Genomic DNA, 17453 nt, shown 5'->3' on the forward strand with positions numbered 1-17453 from the left:
ACTGGCATCCGTTTCCTGATTTTTTTATTTGTTTAATCTTACTTTCAATCTGAACATGTAAAAGAATAGGAAGAGGGCAGTTAATGGCCAACTGTCCCCCTCCCCGTCCTTGGCCCTGTGAATATAATTTAGCGGGCTGTGCTAAGGATGGGTGTGCCCCAAACCAACTTTTGGGGTTGCGGAGCGCGCGACGGTACGTTACGTGTTTCGCGGAATTTCCCAGAATGCATTGCTATATTATTGCTCAACAATCAAAATGGCGGATTGGGGTGAGTAACATGTGCGCAGGCATGGCAGGAATGATTGTTTTTTAGGTTGCCATTTGTAAATTGTTTTCGTGTGTTCGTAATCGTCAAGCTCACGCAAGTTTCCGTGCTTGCTTTTTTTGTTCAAATCTTCGCAGATTCGGAAGATTTTGACCCAGACCAAGGCTTTGCCAAGCCGGCAGCGAGCGACAGATGGGAAGGCGAAGACGAAGAGGAAGTCAAGGTGGGTTAATAATGCGCAGCAATTATCCGCAGACGTAGCGCAGGGCTGTGGATGGCTGTCATTGAAATCTGTCTCCTTTCTGTCGCCATCCACAGCACTACGTGTGGGGCTCAAACACGACGTGACGCAATGACACTTTGAGTTTGATGGACAAATGACAAGAATAGCCTACATACAGTATACCTCATGACCATGATGGCATGGAATGGATGAGACATGACTAAATACATTATGTGTATGTATGCTTTGAGATTTTTGTCATTTTAATCTTGCAAAAAAGGTAAGTCTCCCCAAAGGCAACACTCTCTTTATTAAGCTGACCCCCGTTTTGGGGAAATTTCGAATTGTAAATTGTGAGAAAATGTGACTTTCTCACTGATAAACTAGCCATGCAAATTTGAAATTGAATCCACCATGTGTCATGTGTTAAAATACAGTTTTCCCGCGTAATTTTCCTCAAAACTCAAAGCCCTTACCCTTTTTTGACGATATGAACCCTGCAGTTATTGAGCATGATATCATGGTCATCTTCCTAGGGGAATCCAGAAGTTAAAATGTATGTGTACATGTAGCTCTCTTTCATTATAAGAACAGGGTCCCCAAATTTCCAATTTTTTGATGCTGCAATGTAACAGATACAAAATGATAGGTGTAATTAGCTTTAAACATGTTTGTAAAGGATTCTTGTAGATAGAGCAAGGCCAAGATCATGAAAATCACAACAGGCCTAGGACATGCATGGCATGTACATGTAGGACTAATGTTAGGGCCCAGGCCCTAGCTTTGTACCGGTACATGTACAGGGCACCATTTATTTGACATGCTTGGATATGAATATAGCCTATTCTAGTGTACATGTACTGTAATCAGGTTATAGTGTGTGCTGTAAGTGCATTGAGGCAGGTGTGACTTTTTGGAGGCATGCGTGACTTTTTTATCAACATTTCAACAGTCAAACAGTGGTACTCCTATCATGCCTACTAGATCTAAATGGTTATTTGTCAGGATTAATGGCATTGGCAGATGGGAAGTGCTTTCAATCAAACTTCATTGTTTGTATTATTTTCATTGATTCCGCCCTACATATATGAATTTCATATAGCTTGCCAAATGGTGTTTTTTTTAGGGGGGGTGGTATTTTGCTTTACTAGGCCCCCTACTGCGAGAGAGTCCTGACTTTATGCTTGCTACTTGTACTTCATACTGGTAGAAATGTTTCTTGTGACATGTACATGTAATGTAGGACCCCAAAGTTGACCGGTCAGTTTTGGCCAAAAATGAAAAAGTGTCATCGTGTAGAAACTGTATTGAAAAAATTCACCATTCCATGATGCATAATGTACATTGTACATGTATGTGGCACAAAAGTTTTGTTACAATGTATTTGATAACTTGACATAAAAATACTAATAACATGGACTTTGACTACAAAAAAAAAGTTGGGGAAAATTTTCCAAAGTAAGACTACTCACCCCCCCCAAAAAAAGTGATGATTTAATGGGCAAAACAAGGAAAGTCAGGCAAGATCCAAAATGTACATTTAGTTGTTATATTGTAATATGAATACCAGGGCTTCATTTTAAAGGAGCACGATAACGCTCCCGCTCCTCTGCACTCCTTAATGTTTTCCAAGGAGAGCAAAAAAAAAGCGCTCCTTAAAAATTTAAGGAGTGCATGGTTTTTTTCAAACCAGCAGATGTTGATTTATGACAAGCCCCTTGAATCTCGTTGGGTCGACAGTAGCAGACGAGTCCAAAGATTGAATGTATTAAAACACAAGGGCTGGTGATCAAAGTCTTTGAGTTGTGCGCACGTGCTTGATGAATCCCGCATCGCAACACCCAAACGTGATAGCGCATGTGGGCGGGTCTAGTGCGTGTGGGCGAGCCTATGGAATTCCATGGACTCACGTGGTCGTGCCCGGCCGACCTCTCTCCCAGAACGGGTCGAGTTCAGGCGCTACCGTGACGTTCTCGGCCGTTTGTGAACAGCAGAAGTGAGTTTGTGAAAAACCCTGTAGTGGCTGGAGATGGTATGTGATCAAGTTGCGTGTTCGTGTGGTTCGAGCGTGAGAACAATGCTCGCTTGTCGAGAACAGAAAGTATGCCACAGGAAAGAAAAAAGTCTCTGGCGGGTAATGTGCCCGGTGTTCTATACGAAAATGCACTGGTCAAAGTAGTATTGTGAGCGCAGGAAGGGATGATGAATACAATCTGCAGTGGACGTGCAATACGTTTTAAAATACCAAAAAGAAAGGATGCACATGCACGTTAAATTCAGAGCCCCTGTAGCTGCGGCGAAATGGATTGCCAAGCGAGCGAGGAGACTAGTCAAGTTATGCACCCACATCCACCAAACCAATGTACCATGAAAGACTACATGACGCACCCACATGCACGCCTGCGAACATGCAGTAGATGCCGTGGATCGAGCAAGTTCGCGCACAGAGCGAATTCGAACACCGACTGTTTTATGATGTTCACGTTCGGGAATTACAAATGGCTACTGAAAATAGTGTTTGGTAGGTTCTGTGCACAAATTATTGGGAGCCAAGGACGATGTTCGGTACAGCCGAATGTTCGGTATAGCGGTGTTTGGTATAGGGGAGTTCCACTGCAGGCATCTGCATTCAATGAGAAATCCTTGGCAGTTAAAATAATATCAGCTAAATGTCTTCAACACATCCAAACAGCAGTAGGCTCAGTTACCCCCCACCCCCCGTCCGCCAAAGTTTCTTTTTCATGATTCCTTGAATCGATGCACAGAGTTAGAAAAGAAAAACCAACAAAAATTTCCACAATTCTTTGATGAGCGTTTGGATTAAGCAACTTTCCCCTCTCATTTCTTTGTGTGCACTGTGCTTTCATGGCACTGATGCAATGATGTAATGTCAGAGAACATCCTATTGGTTACTGCTCAGTCAAGCCAATGTTGCATACGAGGGGTAAGCCTTTTGGGAGTTAAATTTGAATGAAATCTGGTACACTGAGTTACCTGATTGCACATAAACGTAACAATCTGAATTCCCCAGACTAAATACATGTACTGTATGCATGCACTGTTGCTATACATGTACTGTACATGTACAGTACCTCGTGATTTGGGGCGAGCTTTTGCATAGCGACCACCATCTCAGGAATGGACTGGTTCCTTTGTGCCCTTCTTATCCACTGAAAACAGTGTATTGGTTCAAGGCGTCTCTTATGTAACCAAGCAAACGCTTGCCCTGAATCACAAGGTATAGCCACAGTGTCTTTAGTATGGAGAATTCAAACTTTTTTGTTCATGTGAATTTTAAAGAACTCAGTGTACCAGTGTGAAAATTTAACATGCAAAGGCTTATTGGGTAGATTAATTAATAACCTCCCTCAATCCTCAAAAATCATAATGCTGGTTTTGATGATTTTGGAGGATTGGGGATGAATGTACTTACTGGTGTTCAGTGTATTTCACAGTACTCTCCAAATGCATGAACAGGATACAGTCAGCCTGTAATTCATGTACACTGTGTACATGTATTTATCACTGTGTACATGTACCACTGGTTCAAGGACAAGACTCCCATTGTTTTAGCTGTTACTGGTTAGTCAAGGCTATCCCCTCGCTGCAATGTGTTTAGACCAAAATTTGATGATTTTGAAGGGTTGAGGATGTGAGCACCACCCATTTTGAGCAAAGTACAAAAAGTTTGATGATTTTGGAGGATTGGGGATGAATGCATTTTTTTAAGTAGATGCATAGCAATTTGATGATTTTAAAGGATTGAGGATGGTGACCAGCAATTGGGACTTAAAGGGGTTAGGGTTAGGTTCATGCACACGTAGGCTGTACATGTATTTGCAAAACATGTAGATACATTGGATTGATCTGAGTTATACTACAGGTAGCAAAAATGCCCTTGAAATCTAGATATTACTTTGAAACAGCGGAGCTTTATTTCTAAATTCTCTAATTTCAATTACATTTGAAACAAATCATTCTACCACCAGACCACTGATTTCTCCTCCCCAACCCCAATGGATACACCTCAGCCATACGCTGTACCTGCCAACCATTCAGATTTTGGCAGAACTATTATGCGATTTTATTGTAGATTCCAAATTAGGAATTTCAGACCCGAAATTACAATTTTTAGAAATTTCTTAAAAGAAACGGCTGTAGCAGAGATAAGCCTAATTCTTAAAAACGGCTTGAGCGGAGGTTAACACAAGGCGCCTCAACAATCAGGCTGGTGCCATGCTAAAAAGTGTAGCCATCAAAGTCATGTCTCCGCTCACATCGACACATACGTTAGGGATATTTTTCGCGCGGCCGCGAGCGCGGTCCCAGTCACTTTTCAGTAGGCGACACGGTTTAGTACAGAACCAGTGCGCTCGCACGTGGAATGACGTTGGGTCGATTTCACTGCGTGCATCACGGTGCATGCATTTTTCAGAGTACTGTTTGCTGAATCTCATCGACTGAAAGCACAGTTTCAGAGAGATATCCAAATGAGCACTACAAGTAAAGAAAAGAGGTGCATTTTGTCGAAGTTCAGGCCGGAATATTCCCGGAAATTTCCGATACTGCCCTCATCAAAACTCGGAGAACATCACATACAGTACATTGTGACTTGTGTTCCACCGACTTCAGCTATTATCATTGTTAATAAAAAATGATCTAATCAACTGACTGAAAATTTACCACAATCGATCTGTCCCTGCGTACATTGTCGCTATTACGCAGCGCAGTACAGTTGTACACTGTACATTATTCACCATGCGTGGCCTACACACTTGAAAGCAGCCGCGCAGCACGCAGCGCTATGAGGGAAATCGATTTAGGACAGTGCTCACAATATGATTTTTTATATTTTGCACGCGCTGGGCACCAAGGATATCATTACTAAACTTTCTTGTACTGTAGTTAAATGTTACCATTATTTTTTTGTAGCTTCATGGTGAACTGTCTGTTGTCCTTGTAGTTATAAAATTTTATGAAATTACATTGGATTTTCTGTTAAATTTATGTACTATACCTAATACATAATTACATATTTTCAGTCATTATAAACTAATAAAGTTCAGTGTAAAGTAAAACTGTGACTCTGTCGAACACTTTTCCTTAACGTTGAATGGACTAGGGGAAGTTAATTTTTGATGATCACCAGCTGCGTGTAGGCTAGGCCTACCTCGTGGTATGGGGTCCGGGGTTGTCACTGTCAGAAAAGTTGTCACGTCTTTGTCGCTACGCTGCTCGATTTCTGTACGCTAACTTTCTTTTATTGCATTAATTATGATATACATGTATTGTAATGCATGTCCAACCTGAATTAAATCCGAGAAAAATCAAACTTTTAACCTTTAAAATCCCGGAAAAGTCATGGAATATAATTCAGAGGCCATGAACATCATGTCTTCCATAATCTCGTGCAAAACTGCTACCAAATAGGTTCAGATTGCACAAGAGAGCATCTAAAACCCCAGAGCTTCCAGGGCCCTTAAGCGGGTCCAGGACCACGGCCATACGGGACTTCGCGCTACGCGCTCGTAATGTGTGCATGGAAAATGGTCACTACATGTACTTCTGTTCATGTGGGGCCTTTCTGAATTTTCATACAAGTTTCCAAGTTGGCAGGTACATGTTTGCTCAGCTAAGAACCCCAGTTCCTCTTTTGGCATGCAACCAATCGCACAGGTCATCAAAGCGTTCGTAATGTTACGTCACCCTTTTGGGTGGAAAGGAAAATTATACATTTGCTCAAACTTTAAAAATGTAAAGATGTGAATATACATGTACCGGCATCTTTCATTTGTCCACAGGGTACCTGGGATGAATCAGATGAGGAAAAGAAAGAGGAGGACAAGCCACAAGAAGCAGGTACGTTCACATCACAGACAATTTCTAAAATGTGTACGTTTGAAATTCACCTTGTAGTAAAGCTGCATGTGTAGTCGTTCGGAATGTTCAGCAAACCATTGGAAGCCTTGTCCATTCCTGTGGTACTTGATGCAGCGCCGATGTTCAAGTAGCACATGTACCTGTGCTTGTACAAGTTAGCATTTCTGCGTGTGGTGTCAGCGAACCTCTTGGCCGTTCGTATTCGTCTTCACACACCTGTTGGCGCCCACCGCCTGCATGGTTGTACACGTACGTTTATGCGTACTTGTGTGCTCAGAAAGGCTTGTTTTCGCAGCAGTCGCTTTGATTCAATGCGGGAAAAGTTCACTGACTGCTTAATTGACAGATGTGGTGCTCAAAAGTTAACATTGAATCAAACTTAATTCCTATTGAAGATGACACGATCACCACACTCGTCAAATGTTGAACTGCGAATGAGCTAAGTCTTGGGTGCAGGATGGGGAGTGCGGGATCGGGAAACACTCGGGCACGTTCAATTTCACGTTCCGCTTGTCACGTGGAGCAGAAACACGATGGAGACGGCAGCTGAGGAATTGTGTCAAAATCGACGACACTGATCCACCAAACCACAAAGTGACCAAGCTTTAACACTACACCATCGTGATTGACACATTCAAAAGCAGCAGACATTTCAAGCTGAGCCACCCTCGCCTCATGACCACGCTCCAGAGCCGATTGAATATTGTGGGTGATCGATAGGAGTGCATCATTTGTTCCAAGATTCTTACGATAAGCAAACGGATTGGGGGATAGCAGATGTGAATGCTCCAAATACCGTGACAGGCGGGCTGATTTCAAGCATTCAGAAACCTTCGCAAGTATTGGTGTGATGGAGATTGGTCGATAGTGAGTGACACTTGGTGAGAGAGACCCTCTGGGAATGGGAGTGATGTTGGCGACTCTCCAGCATGCAGGGAAAGACAAAGATTGTAAGGGGTACATGTGTGCCTATACACCACAGATAGCTCAGGAGCCAACGCTGCCGACGTTTTTCCTGAAAAAAAGTGGGAACATGCCAAGTAGCTCAGTGCCCACCGTGAGGATCAAGGGCACGGAGAAGTTTTTCAACCTCTCTGGCCCTCAGAGCTATTTTAGTTGTAGCGACGGGATTGGATTGGATTGGATCACACCCTTGTAGCCCTACCCTTGCTCGGCATCCTTCAGTTGGTGGGTAAGTGAGGCGCCACCGTGCGGTGGCGGTTCACGAAACGTTCCGCCGCGGTGTGGATGTGCCTTACAATCCACCCACTCAGGACCCAGTGAGCGAGAGAATAAATCCAGAGCCCCAAACACACCATTTGGGGGAATTCAATTCTTCACCAACCACCCCGTTGTAACCGTTCTACAGTTGGGTGCCCTCCCCTTTCCAGCTGTGTCCCATCCCGGCGCTCGTTCCTTGCCTCCCCCTCCCCCCGCACTGTCATACCGGTAGACGGAACTACACCCACATCCTCCTCAAGCCACAGCTTGTCCCAACTGAGCTTCGAGTCAAAGTGCGACATCGGGAGATCAGCTTTACCCTTCGCATTACTTATCAGCTCGCCACCTGCAAAAAAGCAAGGGTGGAAGCGGAGGTTTAAAGCGAAACACCGCTGACTTCAAAGTAGACTGCCATTTGTGTGGGTCGGGGGTCGCTAATAGTTTGCCCCTAACAGCAGTGAGATATTCATTCTCGGCACGATGATACAGTACGTTCTCTCAGTCAAATTCCTCGCACGCACATACTCCGCCCAAGATTCTCACGAGCAGCTCTACACTCTGCAGATAACCAGCCTTTACCATTAGAGCGATAAGACACTTTTTGGTTTGGAGAGATGATGTCCTGTAATCAATCATTTAGGACGCTCATCGGATCAGCACTTTCAAGGATAGGTCCAATGTGAAACACGGATACATCTTCTGGCACCAAATCCCAATTCACACGGCCCTTCATAAAACATCTGTGGTGACATTACAAGGAGGAGTCTGCCTTAAGTACATGTATAATTTCACACTAATAATTGAGTGATCCGACGTACCCAGAAGCACATGTAAGTGTACCCACTTTGACAATATGTGACCAGCTCTAGAAAAACGGGTAATAAGTCACCAGATTCAGGTTATGAATATGCAACAAAGCCATGAATATTCAATTTCCTGTACCTCAGTACATTAAGTTTTAAGGATGCAGATTACCATCGGCGAAATGCGGCGGCGATCATGGGGTACAAAGGGGTTTCGTGGTTGTGATACAGATGGCTATGGACATACCAGGCATGCCTGAAAGCGATAATTGGCCAGATGTTACAGCCCGGGCAGAACTGACAGCTCATGTTGGCAGGGACGCTGCTCCCTGAAGTGGTTGATAACAGTCAGCCAATCGCTACCTCAAAGAAAAATCCCCAATATTCATGTGTTCTGTTTCTTCACCTACCGGTACCCTACACACAGTACATTGTGCATGTACGCCGTATGTTGATGAGGGAACCCTACGGGGAAGTGTGACAGTGGAAATGTTTTTTTTTTATTTTGGTTTGAATGCGGTGCAGAATGTTAATGGTATTATTTATGCATGCAATAGAGTGTTGTTCATTTTATTTGAAACAAACGGCATTCGTTCTCTCTTGCTTTTATTCGTTACCAGTTAGCAATTGCACACTAAAATCAGTGTGGAAAAAAGGGGGGGAAAATCCAAAAAGATTTCCTACATGTACCCGGGTACAGGGTACCGGGTACAGGATACCTGTACATTGTATATACATTGTACGGGATACTGGTACATGTACAGGGTACCAGTAAAGTTTAAAGGGTACCGGTACATTGTACATGTACAGGTTGCTGGTACATTTATAGGGTACCGGTACGGGATACAGGGTACCGGTACATTGTACAGGGCGCCGGTACACTGTACAGGGTACCGGTATGTATGTACATGAACCCAGTTTTCTAATGCCATGTACACGTAAGAAGACCTACTTTTGGCCCGAATGTACTTATACATGTGCTTGGCTGGTCTTCAATGCACGTTTAAGACCGGATCAGGAGAATGGACGCAAAATATTCCTGAACTGCAGGCAAGGACATTGTCAGCATTCAGGCTCCTGAGCCAGTCTCAAATGTTAGTTAAAGACTGGCAGTGCACATATTTATTCCCATTCATAAATATCCTTTTTTAGTCAGAGAGTCAAAAGAAGTCAATACATGATGGATTTCCAATGATATTTTTCTAGAATTTTACTTTCATTTTCCCGATCACCCCCGTCCATTTTATGGTATATTCCGTGTTCATGTTGTCCAATAGAATCTTCTTGTATGGACCTGGCGTGCTTGGCGAGCCGCGTGCACACTTTACTCGTGACCAATCAAAATTGATTAAACTGTCTTAAATCCAGGTGCCAGCACACGATTTAGGCTGCGGGCATTTTCACTTCTGAGCAGGCATTATCAAATGATAATACACGATCGAGTCGCACGTTGTTGAATAGGGAGGCTGTCGATGGTCCCTTTATTTATGAATGTTTTTTCTGCTGAGCCACGATTATTTCATGCAATGTGTACATGTGCAGCCCTGGTTCATGTGTAAACCTGTTTGTTTTTGTCGTAGTTAAAGCAATTCAGGTGAAGAAAAAGAAGAGTTTAGAAGCAACGTTGAAAGCCAAAGAAGAAAAGAGGAAAAAACAGTTGGAAGAGAAGAAACAGAAAGAGCAGGTAAAAATGTGAAGTTCAAACAAAAACTTCATCAGTTTCCCCAGTGCTGTTATTTTTCTGCCAAGTCAATTGGCACCACTATAATTCCCTTCAAGCACATCAACCTAAACCCCATGAAGAATACAATCTTGCCAAGACATCAAACACATAAACCTCATCGGCCCTACTTATAGCATCAACCTGCCAACCAGTCAAGTCCAGTAACCTCGTTAGCCCCATCAACTGCATGAAGCTCATCAACGCTACTAAATAACACCGTCAACCTGCCAACCCCAACAAACCCACAAACCTTGTCAACCCCATGAATTGCACGAACCTTGTCAACTCTGCCGACACACTCCACCTGCCAACTCCAACATCCCATAATAACCCATTTAACATGTTTAAGAGACATCACCTCATGGTTATGATTTATGGCTGTGTCGAAATCTGATGTCTAGAGCTAGGTCTAGGTCTTCATTCCATTGGAAATATGCAGGGTGCGCAGACAGAACATGTAGACCTAGCCGTAGCTCTGGAAGCCCATTTTGGATTCAGCCTGTGGCTCTTACTCATAGGATTGTGGGTTGGTATCCAGCAGCTGCTTACATGCTGCAATCTTAGGCATATTACTCCAGCCCAATCCGCCCTGAGCAGAAGCACCCCCTCATCGGTCAAAAGGAGCCATGTTGGTGGGGAGTTTTTGTTTTGTTGGTAGCAACATGACTGTGATGCTTGCAGTTTTATAATCGTTTTTCAACCAGCGCAGTGCGATTCCCACTGAAGGATACTCCGTCACAAGGAAAATTGCACCCTCCCTTGGTCCTGACTCCAGGAAAAGGAAGCGGTTCACCGTCCTACAAATCGTCCATGCTATCATCCTGCCTAATGTCCAATTCCAGCATCCTTGTCTATTTATTCGGTGTTTTTTTCTATTTCAATCGCATTTTCTTTCACTCTCCCCTCTCCTCTAGGAACAGGTAGAGTTAAGTCAAGAAGAGATTCTCGCCGAGAAACTGAGGCAGCAGAAACTCCAAGAAGATTCAGATCTAGAGCTGGCAAAAGAGGCATTCGGTGAGCCAAAACGAGATCTTGAAATTCACTTGCATGTACAGATTGAGGATGCGAATGTGGTCCTCTTGACGCAATGCTGATTTGGCCAGTGCGACAAACTCGAACGGGTCCAACAAACTTTGGCATGTTCACTTGTCCAGGTGTAACGGATGACATTAAAGGCAGGATAGACGCCATGCAGCCCCAGACGGCGGAGGAGTTTGAGGAATTTGCCAAGCTCTTGAAGGAGAAGCTCCAGCAATTAGAGAAATCACAGCACTATGTAGATATGCTCGACAATGTGTTTCAAGGATGCAGCTTAAGTTGTAAGTAGCAGATCTGTTAGACCCTAGGATGCAGAGATTAAACATTAATGAGGCCAGTCCACAGCTGTTGTTTTGTGTCTCCAAAGAACATCTTTTTTTACCCAAAAATCGCAAACCAGGATTCCAGCTGTGGTTATTTTTTTGTACCCGCAACTACGTAAAACTCACAAACCAGGAATCCAATGCTGGTTGGTTTTTTTTCCCCACGACTTGTATTGTCACAGTCAATGCATCAAATCTTGTCAGACATTTCTACATCGGAGACACAACGTGGCCCTTTTTTTGATCACCCAGAGCTTGTAAGCACCCTTACCTGAAACAACTTTGAAAGGTGGGGCGTGAAGAAGTTTTGTTGTTTTAGCATTCAGCAAAAACCCATTTTATGCTTGCGTCTGCATTTGAGTAGAAAAAGTAAATAATTGCCATCTTTATGGATTTCTTCAATTGACAGTGGAAGCAGATCAAGTCAAAAGACTAGGAGCAAATTTAACCGCGATATCTAACGAGAAAGCAAAAGCACTGAAGGTGAGTTCCTTCACAGTCTAGGAATTTGCAGAAGTTGTCCCGTTGGCCCCCAGCCATCATGCACCTGTGAGAATGTACTGTACATGTAACTCTGGGGTTTGACTCGGTTTGGATAGGATCAGTGCTCAGGGCCTATCAGCTCTGAGTGGAACAGAAGAGGGTGTGGCTTTTTTTTTGGTACTCACCACATAGGCGCACCATGAGTCGCGCAAGTATACGGGCATTTGACGCAGAGCACAGTGAGTAGGCGTAACTAATTTACTCCGGCGTGCAAGGACCCACTTGTAACCGCATGTCTTTCTTTTGCCCATTGGGGGTGCACTTCAGCCCAGGTTGGATTACTTTGCGTGAGCTGAATTTCCTAATTTTAACAAAGAAGCACAAATAGTGTGCCTTGTTCTTGGACAGTGTCGAATTTTAGAGGATGCCCAGGAAAAATCTGTAGTGGACTCGACTGGGACACAGTTGTTGAAGGTGGCAATCTCAGGACCTTTGCGGCAACAGATCTAAGGCGTTCTTTTGGTCACCAAAAATATCGGCATCTAGAAAAACTGCTGCCTCCCGGACCCTACGAAAGCCTCTTGGAGCCGCCAAAGTTTGAATATCATCTTATGGCTCAAGATCAAAGAAAGAAATGGTCTCTGAATGGAAGCAATTTTTGTGGGATTCAGCTGTCAGTAAGCTCCTGTCTACCTAACCTCAGCTGACGTAACTGAAAAAAGTAATTGTGGTTTTCATATTCATGGAAACGCGCGGCAAAGAATGGGGAGCGGAAAGTGACTTGTCACAAAAGTGACGTCGAAAACGGGCAGTGTTGTGTTTCACCTCCAGCTACACCACAGGGAGGTCATACCTCTCACTCACTCTTGGGTACATGTATGTCTATAAATAAGGGGCCTGATTGTTTCTTGTCCCTGTCACGTCTGACACAGGATTTTGAAAGTTCAGAACACATCTTCTGATTTAATTATATATAACAGTTTTGCCCTTACCCGTCGTATATTAAATAAGCACTGTATGCTCAGTGCTTGTCCGAGAGCTTGCGAAAAAAACCTCACAAGCTTACTCGGCTGGGACTCGAACCCACGACCTCCTGCTTACTAGTGCAGATGTCTTAACCACTCGACCACCGAGCTTGCCGGGGTCGGCTGGCCAGTCCGAGTCAAGTGAAGCAGCGGGTACCGCAAACTATTTCTGATTTCCAAGAGTGATGAATTAATGCATATTACCTGCCAAACAAATAGAAATACATGTAGATTGAAAACAATTTCAGGGATGTTTCCTTGTCAAATTTCACAGGTCAGGTGTAACAGGGTAACAGGTGTGAAAATGTCCCACTTTTGGACCCCAAATCTATAGAATGACCCTCTTTTGTTGCATCGTTTCAATGCTGATTTCTATTCCAGGCTTCCAAATCAAAGAAGAAAGGTAAAAAGGCGGCGTTAGCGGGTAGCGGGAAGGCCGGCAAAGGTCTGGATGACTATGAGGACGCCGGCTATGACGACATGGATGATTTCATTTGATGCTTACAATCGAGGTATTTCTCTCACCGAGAACATACGGCAATATAGATCTATTATGTAAAGTTGACTTGTATTTTGGTTTTTCTAAAATATAAAAATGAGAAGCTGAGTAAAAATCGGTTATCATAGCGCTGCGCTGCAAACAAACAAACAAACAAACCAAGTCGGGATGAGGTTCTTGAGATAGTCGGGAGTACAGTGTAGAGAGGCAATGTGTACATGTATGTCCATTTCGGAGATATTGTTGGTTTGTCGCAGGCACCGTTGAGCCCAGAGTGCCCGCGGAAAGTTCCCTGTCTCTGCAGTTAGAGTTTGAACAAATTATAACAAATTCGTACTCCGACTTTACTTTGCTTTTCTACAGACATGTACGTAAACCCTCTTAAAGGTTTGTGAAATGTGTAATTCAGGAACATTATAGGGCAAGTTGGAGCGTCAACTCTAGTTACCCTGGGGTTGACCACTGTGAGTGGACGGTTGGACTGACGTACATGTAAGCACTGGTAGGTCACCAGTTGCCACTAGACACTGGGGCACGGTTGAATCAGTGGATTTCAGAATCCTTGTTCGTCTTTTCAAGTGCATGCACAGAGAGAACCGTGAAGATGTTTGAGTGCATTAACTGATTCGACAAAGGTCTGCAGAAGTGGACTTCCTTGCACATGCGCATTGGGACGAAGAAAGCGATTGACCAGTGGTGCAACTTTAGTTTGCGCTCTAACTCGCTAGATTTTTGGGTACGGAATCGCCGCACATGTTCGTACATCCGTAGTTATGGCAAGTACATGTATGTTGCTAGCCAGTGTGTGCAATAATCGGCTCTGGACTGGTGGGCTTTCTTATCAGTAGGTGCGGTAGCACAGTACTTCACCCATAACCAGAGACCTCCCCGGTAGTGCCAGGATATTTGGCGAATTTCATCACAAATGTCACTTGTGGGGCGTACGCAAAACACTATTGCTGAAAAGCCTTTGTATGTCCTGCTTACACATGTACACGACCCAACCGCAACAATTACAAATTTGAAGGAAAAAAAAAAAGCACACCAAAAATACAACTTTGGAATCTTTACAAATGCCCCTTTTCAGCCCAATGTGAAGTGTGCCCTCCATGTGGAAAATGGGTGTGCCGATGACGAGAAGGCGCCGCAGGAAGGCACGTCAAAAAATTTGCCGGTGAAAACAACCAAAAAAGTCCCAAAACTCTGCCCATTGTGTTTCGAACGAGTGCGGAGAGACACTGCGCCCCAGTCCCAAGTGGTCATTGTTTTTATCTGTCTGTGTCATTCGAATCGCTTGTTGGCAATCCGGAATTTTGCGTGTTTCCCGTCTCGGCCAGCCACAGTGACCGTTCAAGTTTATTTTATTTTGAGAACAACTTCTCTTTCCTTGAAATGGGGACAAAGCAATCACAGCGAGAACAAGCTACCACTTAAGGCAGCTTGTTCTCCCCCCTGTATGTAAGTAATGTACTGATTTCCCCCCCCCCTCTATAAGGACTTATAAGGGGGGGGGGAAATCAGTACATTTAGCTCAAAAATTTAAATAATAGTCGTGGACTTGTTGGCGTAAATCATTCGCCATTTTGTATAAGTAGGCTTGCTATCAGCCTGTAATATAAATGAAACAAAACAGTGCTTAATTGTACATAAAACTCACGTGTCAAGATCGGTAATTGAAATATCTCAAATACGTGAAGCATGTACACTTTTATTGTGAGTTGAAAACTGGAATATACATGTAAATTTTCCATTGTGTCTATGACATCTCCTCGTGGCGTACACACAGGCTACCTCAAGGTCTCAGAAAGCAAGTTCATGCAATGTTTGGGAATTACCCGGGCATTCATTTGCATAACTCATCAGTTAATAGTCAAGGGTAGACAGTCCAGTAAACTCAGGCCATTGTTGCTGTTAGGTTTCCTGGATCAGCTCTTCGTGTCTTGCGTTTAGTTTTCTCTGTCGTAAGCCGTATCATTTCTAGTTTATACAAAAGTGCATCCTAATTGCCGCTTGCCACTTATCCAGTTGCTCTTTAGAATTGAAGTGGTGTAAAATGTGGGGGTTTTACCTGCCTATTTTGTTGAAAGATGCCACAGTCTTGTTCAATCTACAGTAGTGCACATCACTTTTATTTAACCCTGCTTTTGCTGCACCAGTCATAGACAGTCAAAAATGCCTTCCACTTGTCCCTCTAGAGTACAGGGACATACATGTATCATAATGTCATTGACTGATGTCGACGGATAGGATAACTGTGTCAAGAATGCATCTTTGCATAGGAGGATAATGGTTTGCTTTTGTGTTTACTCCCTAGTTATTATTGCAAACTAAGGCAACTAGAAATGCCAGGACCTGAACTGTTCTTGTTCATTTGTTGCTTGATGGTCGACAGTTGTCATCATTCTTGTCTTTAGTATCCTGTATTTGTGCAGGTTGAACACAGACGCAATGGTGTGTCTGGCTGTCACTGCACATGTATATATCGGAGCAACGTTCAACATGTTCAATTCTGAAACTTACTGACGCCATTTCTGTGGAAAAGCCACTTTGGAAAAAAAAGCAATTTGTACTGCCATTCAAAGTTTCTTACTGTACATGTATTCTCCTACTTGTTTGGTAAGAGTCAACTGGTCTCATGATCTCCCCAAAAACTGCACCAAATATTTCACCCGTCAAATGCTGGTGGATGTTGACGTGTCTGTGCTGAAGCAAAGATTGCATGGTGCTTTTCTCCCACATTAAGTGCACTTTACCGTTGTCTAACATGTGCTTGCCTGCTGACAGTGTGGCTATTGTGAATGGGGGCGGGGCCATACCCCCTCTTTTCTGAGGAGGATAATAAAAGGAATTGTTTTTAATTTAAATCATTTCCCATCCTTCCAAATCATTTAAAATGACCCAAAATGTACAAATAGCTTCAAACGTAAGTGTTACCCTCAGAAGGGCCATAAAATTAATATCAAACAAATTTGAAACCACCCTCCCTCCCCATTTTGGCCCCCAAAACTTTTGTTCTCGTCCACCCTCAATCCCTACCGAACTCCGTCAGCAAGCAATTCCGTCTGGTTTTACTGGTGGTTGGTCGATTTGTGTCATGGGGGTGGCAAGTTGAAACAGCACAATTTGAGCGGTCCATCGTTTGGAGAATATTTGATCATGTCCAAGTAATAAAGTTATGTGTAACAACAACTTGTGGTACGTATGCAAGTCATCCGTTTTTGCATCATGTAATGTCGGTTTAACCTTAAAAGGGTCAGGGGCGGAATCCGCTTTTCCCCCCCCCCTACATTTTCCGATATCGCCGCAGTGTTTTCTTCAGGAACTGAGCCTTCAGGGGTGCGTTGGAGCGAGCTACTCGCGTGATTACACGAGTCTACTCCTGACCGCTCGAACGGCTGGAGTACGACCCGAGGGTTGGCGAGAGTATACTCTCGCTATAGGGGAAGGGTATACTCCTGTATAACCCTATATGCTCCCGAGTGTAATGCGCACGCGTCCTACTCGTGTTAACAGGAGTAACCGCGCAAACGCACCCTAGGAGTAGAGTATTTTGTATGAACAAGGCCAATTTTTCCGAGACGTGACAGCCAAATATATCACATGCACTTTTTTCCACTGCCGTGCTCAATGCACGCGGCTGGCTCGTGTGTAGCATTGAACTTTGAATGGTCACAACAATAAAAAAACATACGCCTGATTGGTTTCAAACGTCATAAAGAGTATCTTTATAGTCATAAAATTTCCCCCCCAAAAAATCGAGTTTGGCAAGGCCGAGTTCTTAAGGGGACGGAATCCCTCTCCCTGGCTGTGAGATGGGCCAAAATTGCCCGGCTCATTGAGGGTTTTAAGTTCTCTTTGAAAATGAATACAAACATTGTGAGATTCAGTAATGTATATACAAATATCGTGTACTGTATATTTAGTCTAATGATGTCATAGACTTTTTTGATGTCTATGAATGGGGCACGT

General features: G+C 43.7%; 1 protein-coding gene across 1 annotated transcript; it reads left to right on the top strand.

The window, feature by feature from the left end:
• The first annotated feature begins 145 nt into the window (after positions 1 to 145).
• Positions 146 to 16673, top strand: eif3j (eukaryotic translation initiation factor 3 subunit J). Its single transcript, XM_022253823.2, has 8 exons — positions 146 to 269; positions 404 to 489; positions 6291 to 6348; positions 9974 to 10077; positions 11031 to 11130; positions 11271 to 11435; positions 11887 to 11960; positions 13367 to 16673. The coding sequence occupies exons 1-8, from the start codon at positions 257 to 259 to the stop codon at positions 13481 to 13483; spliced, it is 717 nt and encodes a 238-aa protein (XP_022109515.2). The 5' UTR covers positions 146 to 256; the 3' UTR covers positions 13484 to 16673.
• The last annotated feature ends 780 nt before the right edge of the window (positions 16674 to 17453 follow it).

This window comes from Acanthaster planci, linkage group LG05 (genome assembly GCF_054643075.1).
Source record: "Acanthaster planci isolate LZ-2023a linkage group LG05, COTS_SCS, whole genome shotgun sequence".
NCBI lineage: Eukaryota > Metazoa > Echinodermata > Asteroidea > Valvatida > Acanthasteridae > Acanthaster > Acanthaster planci.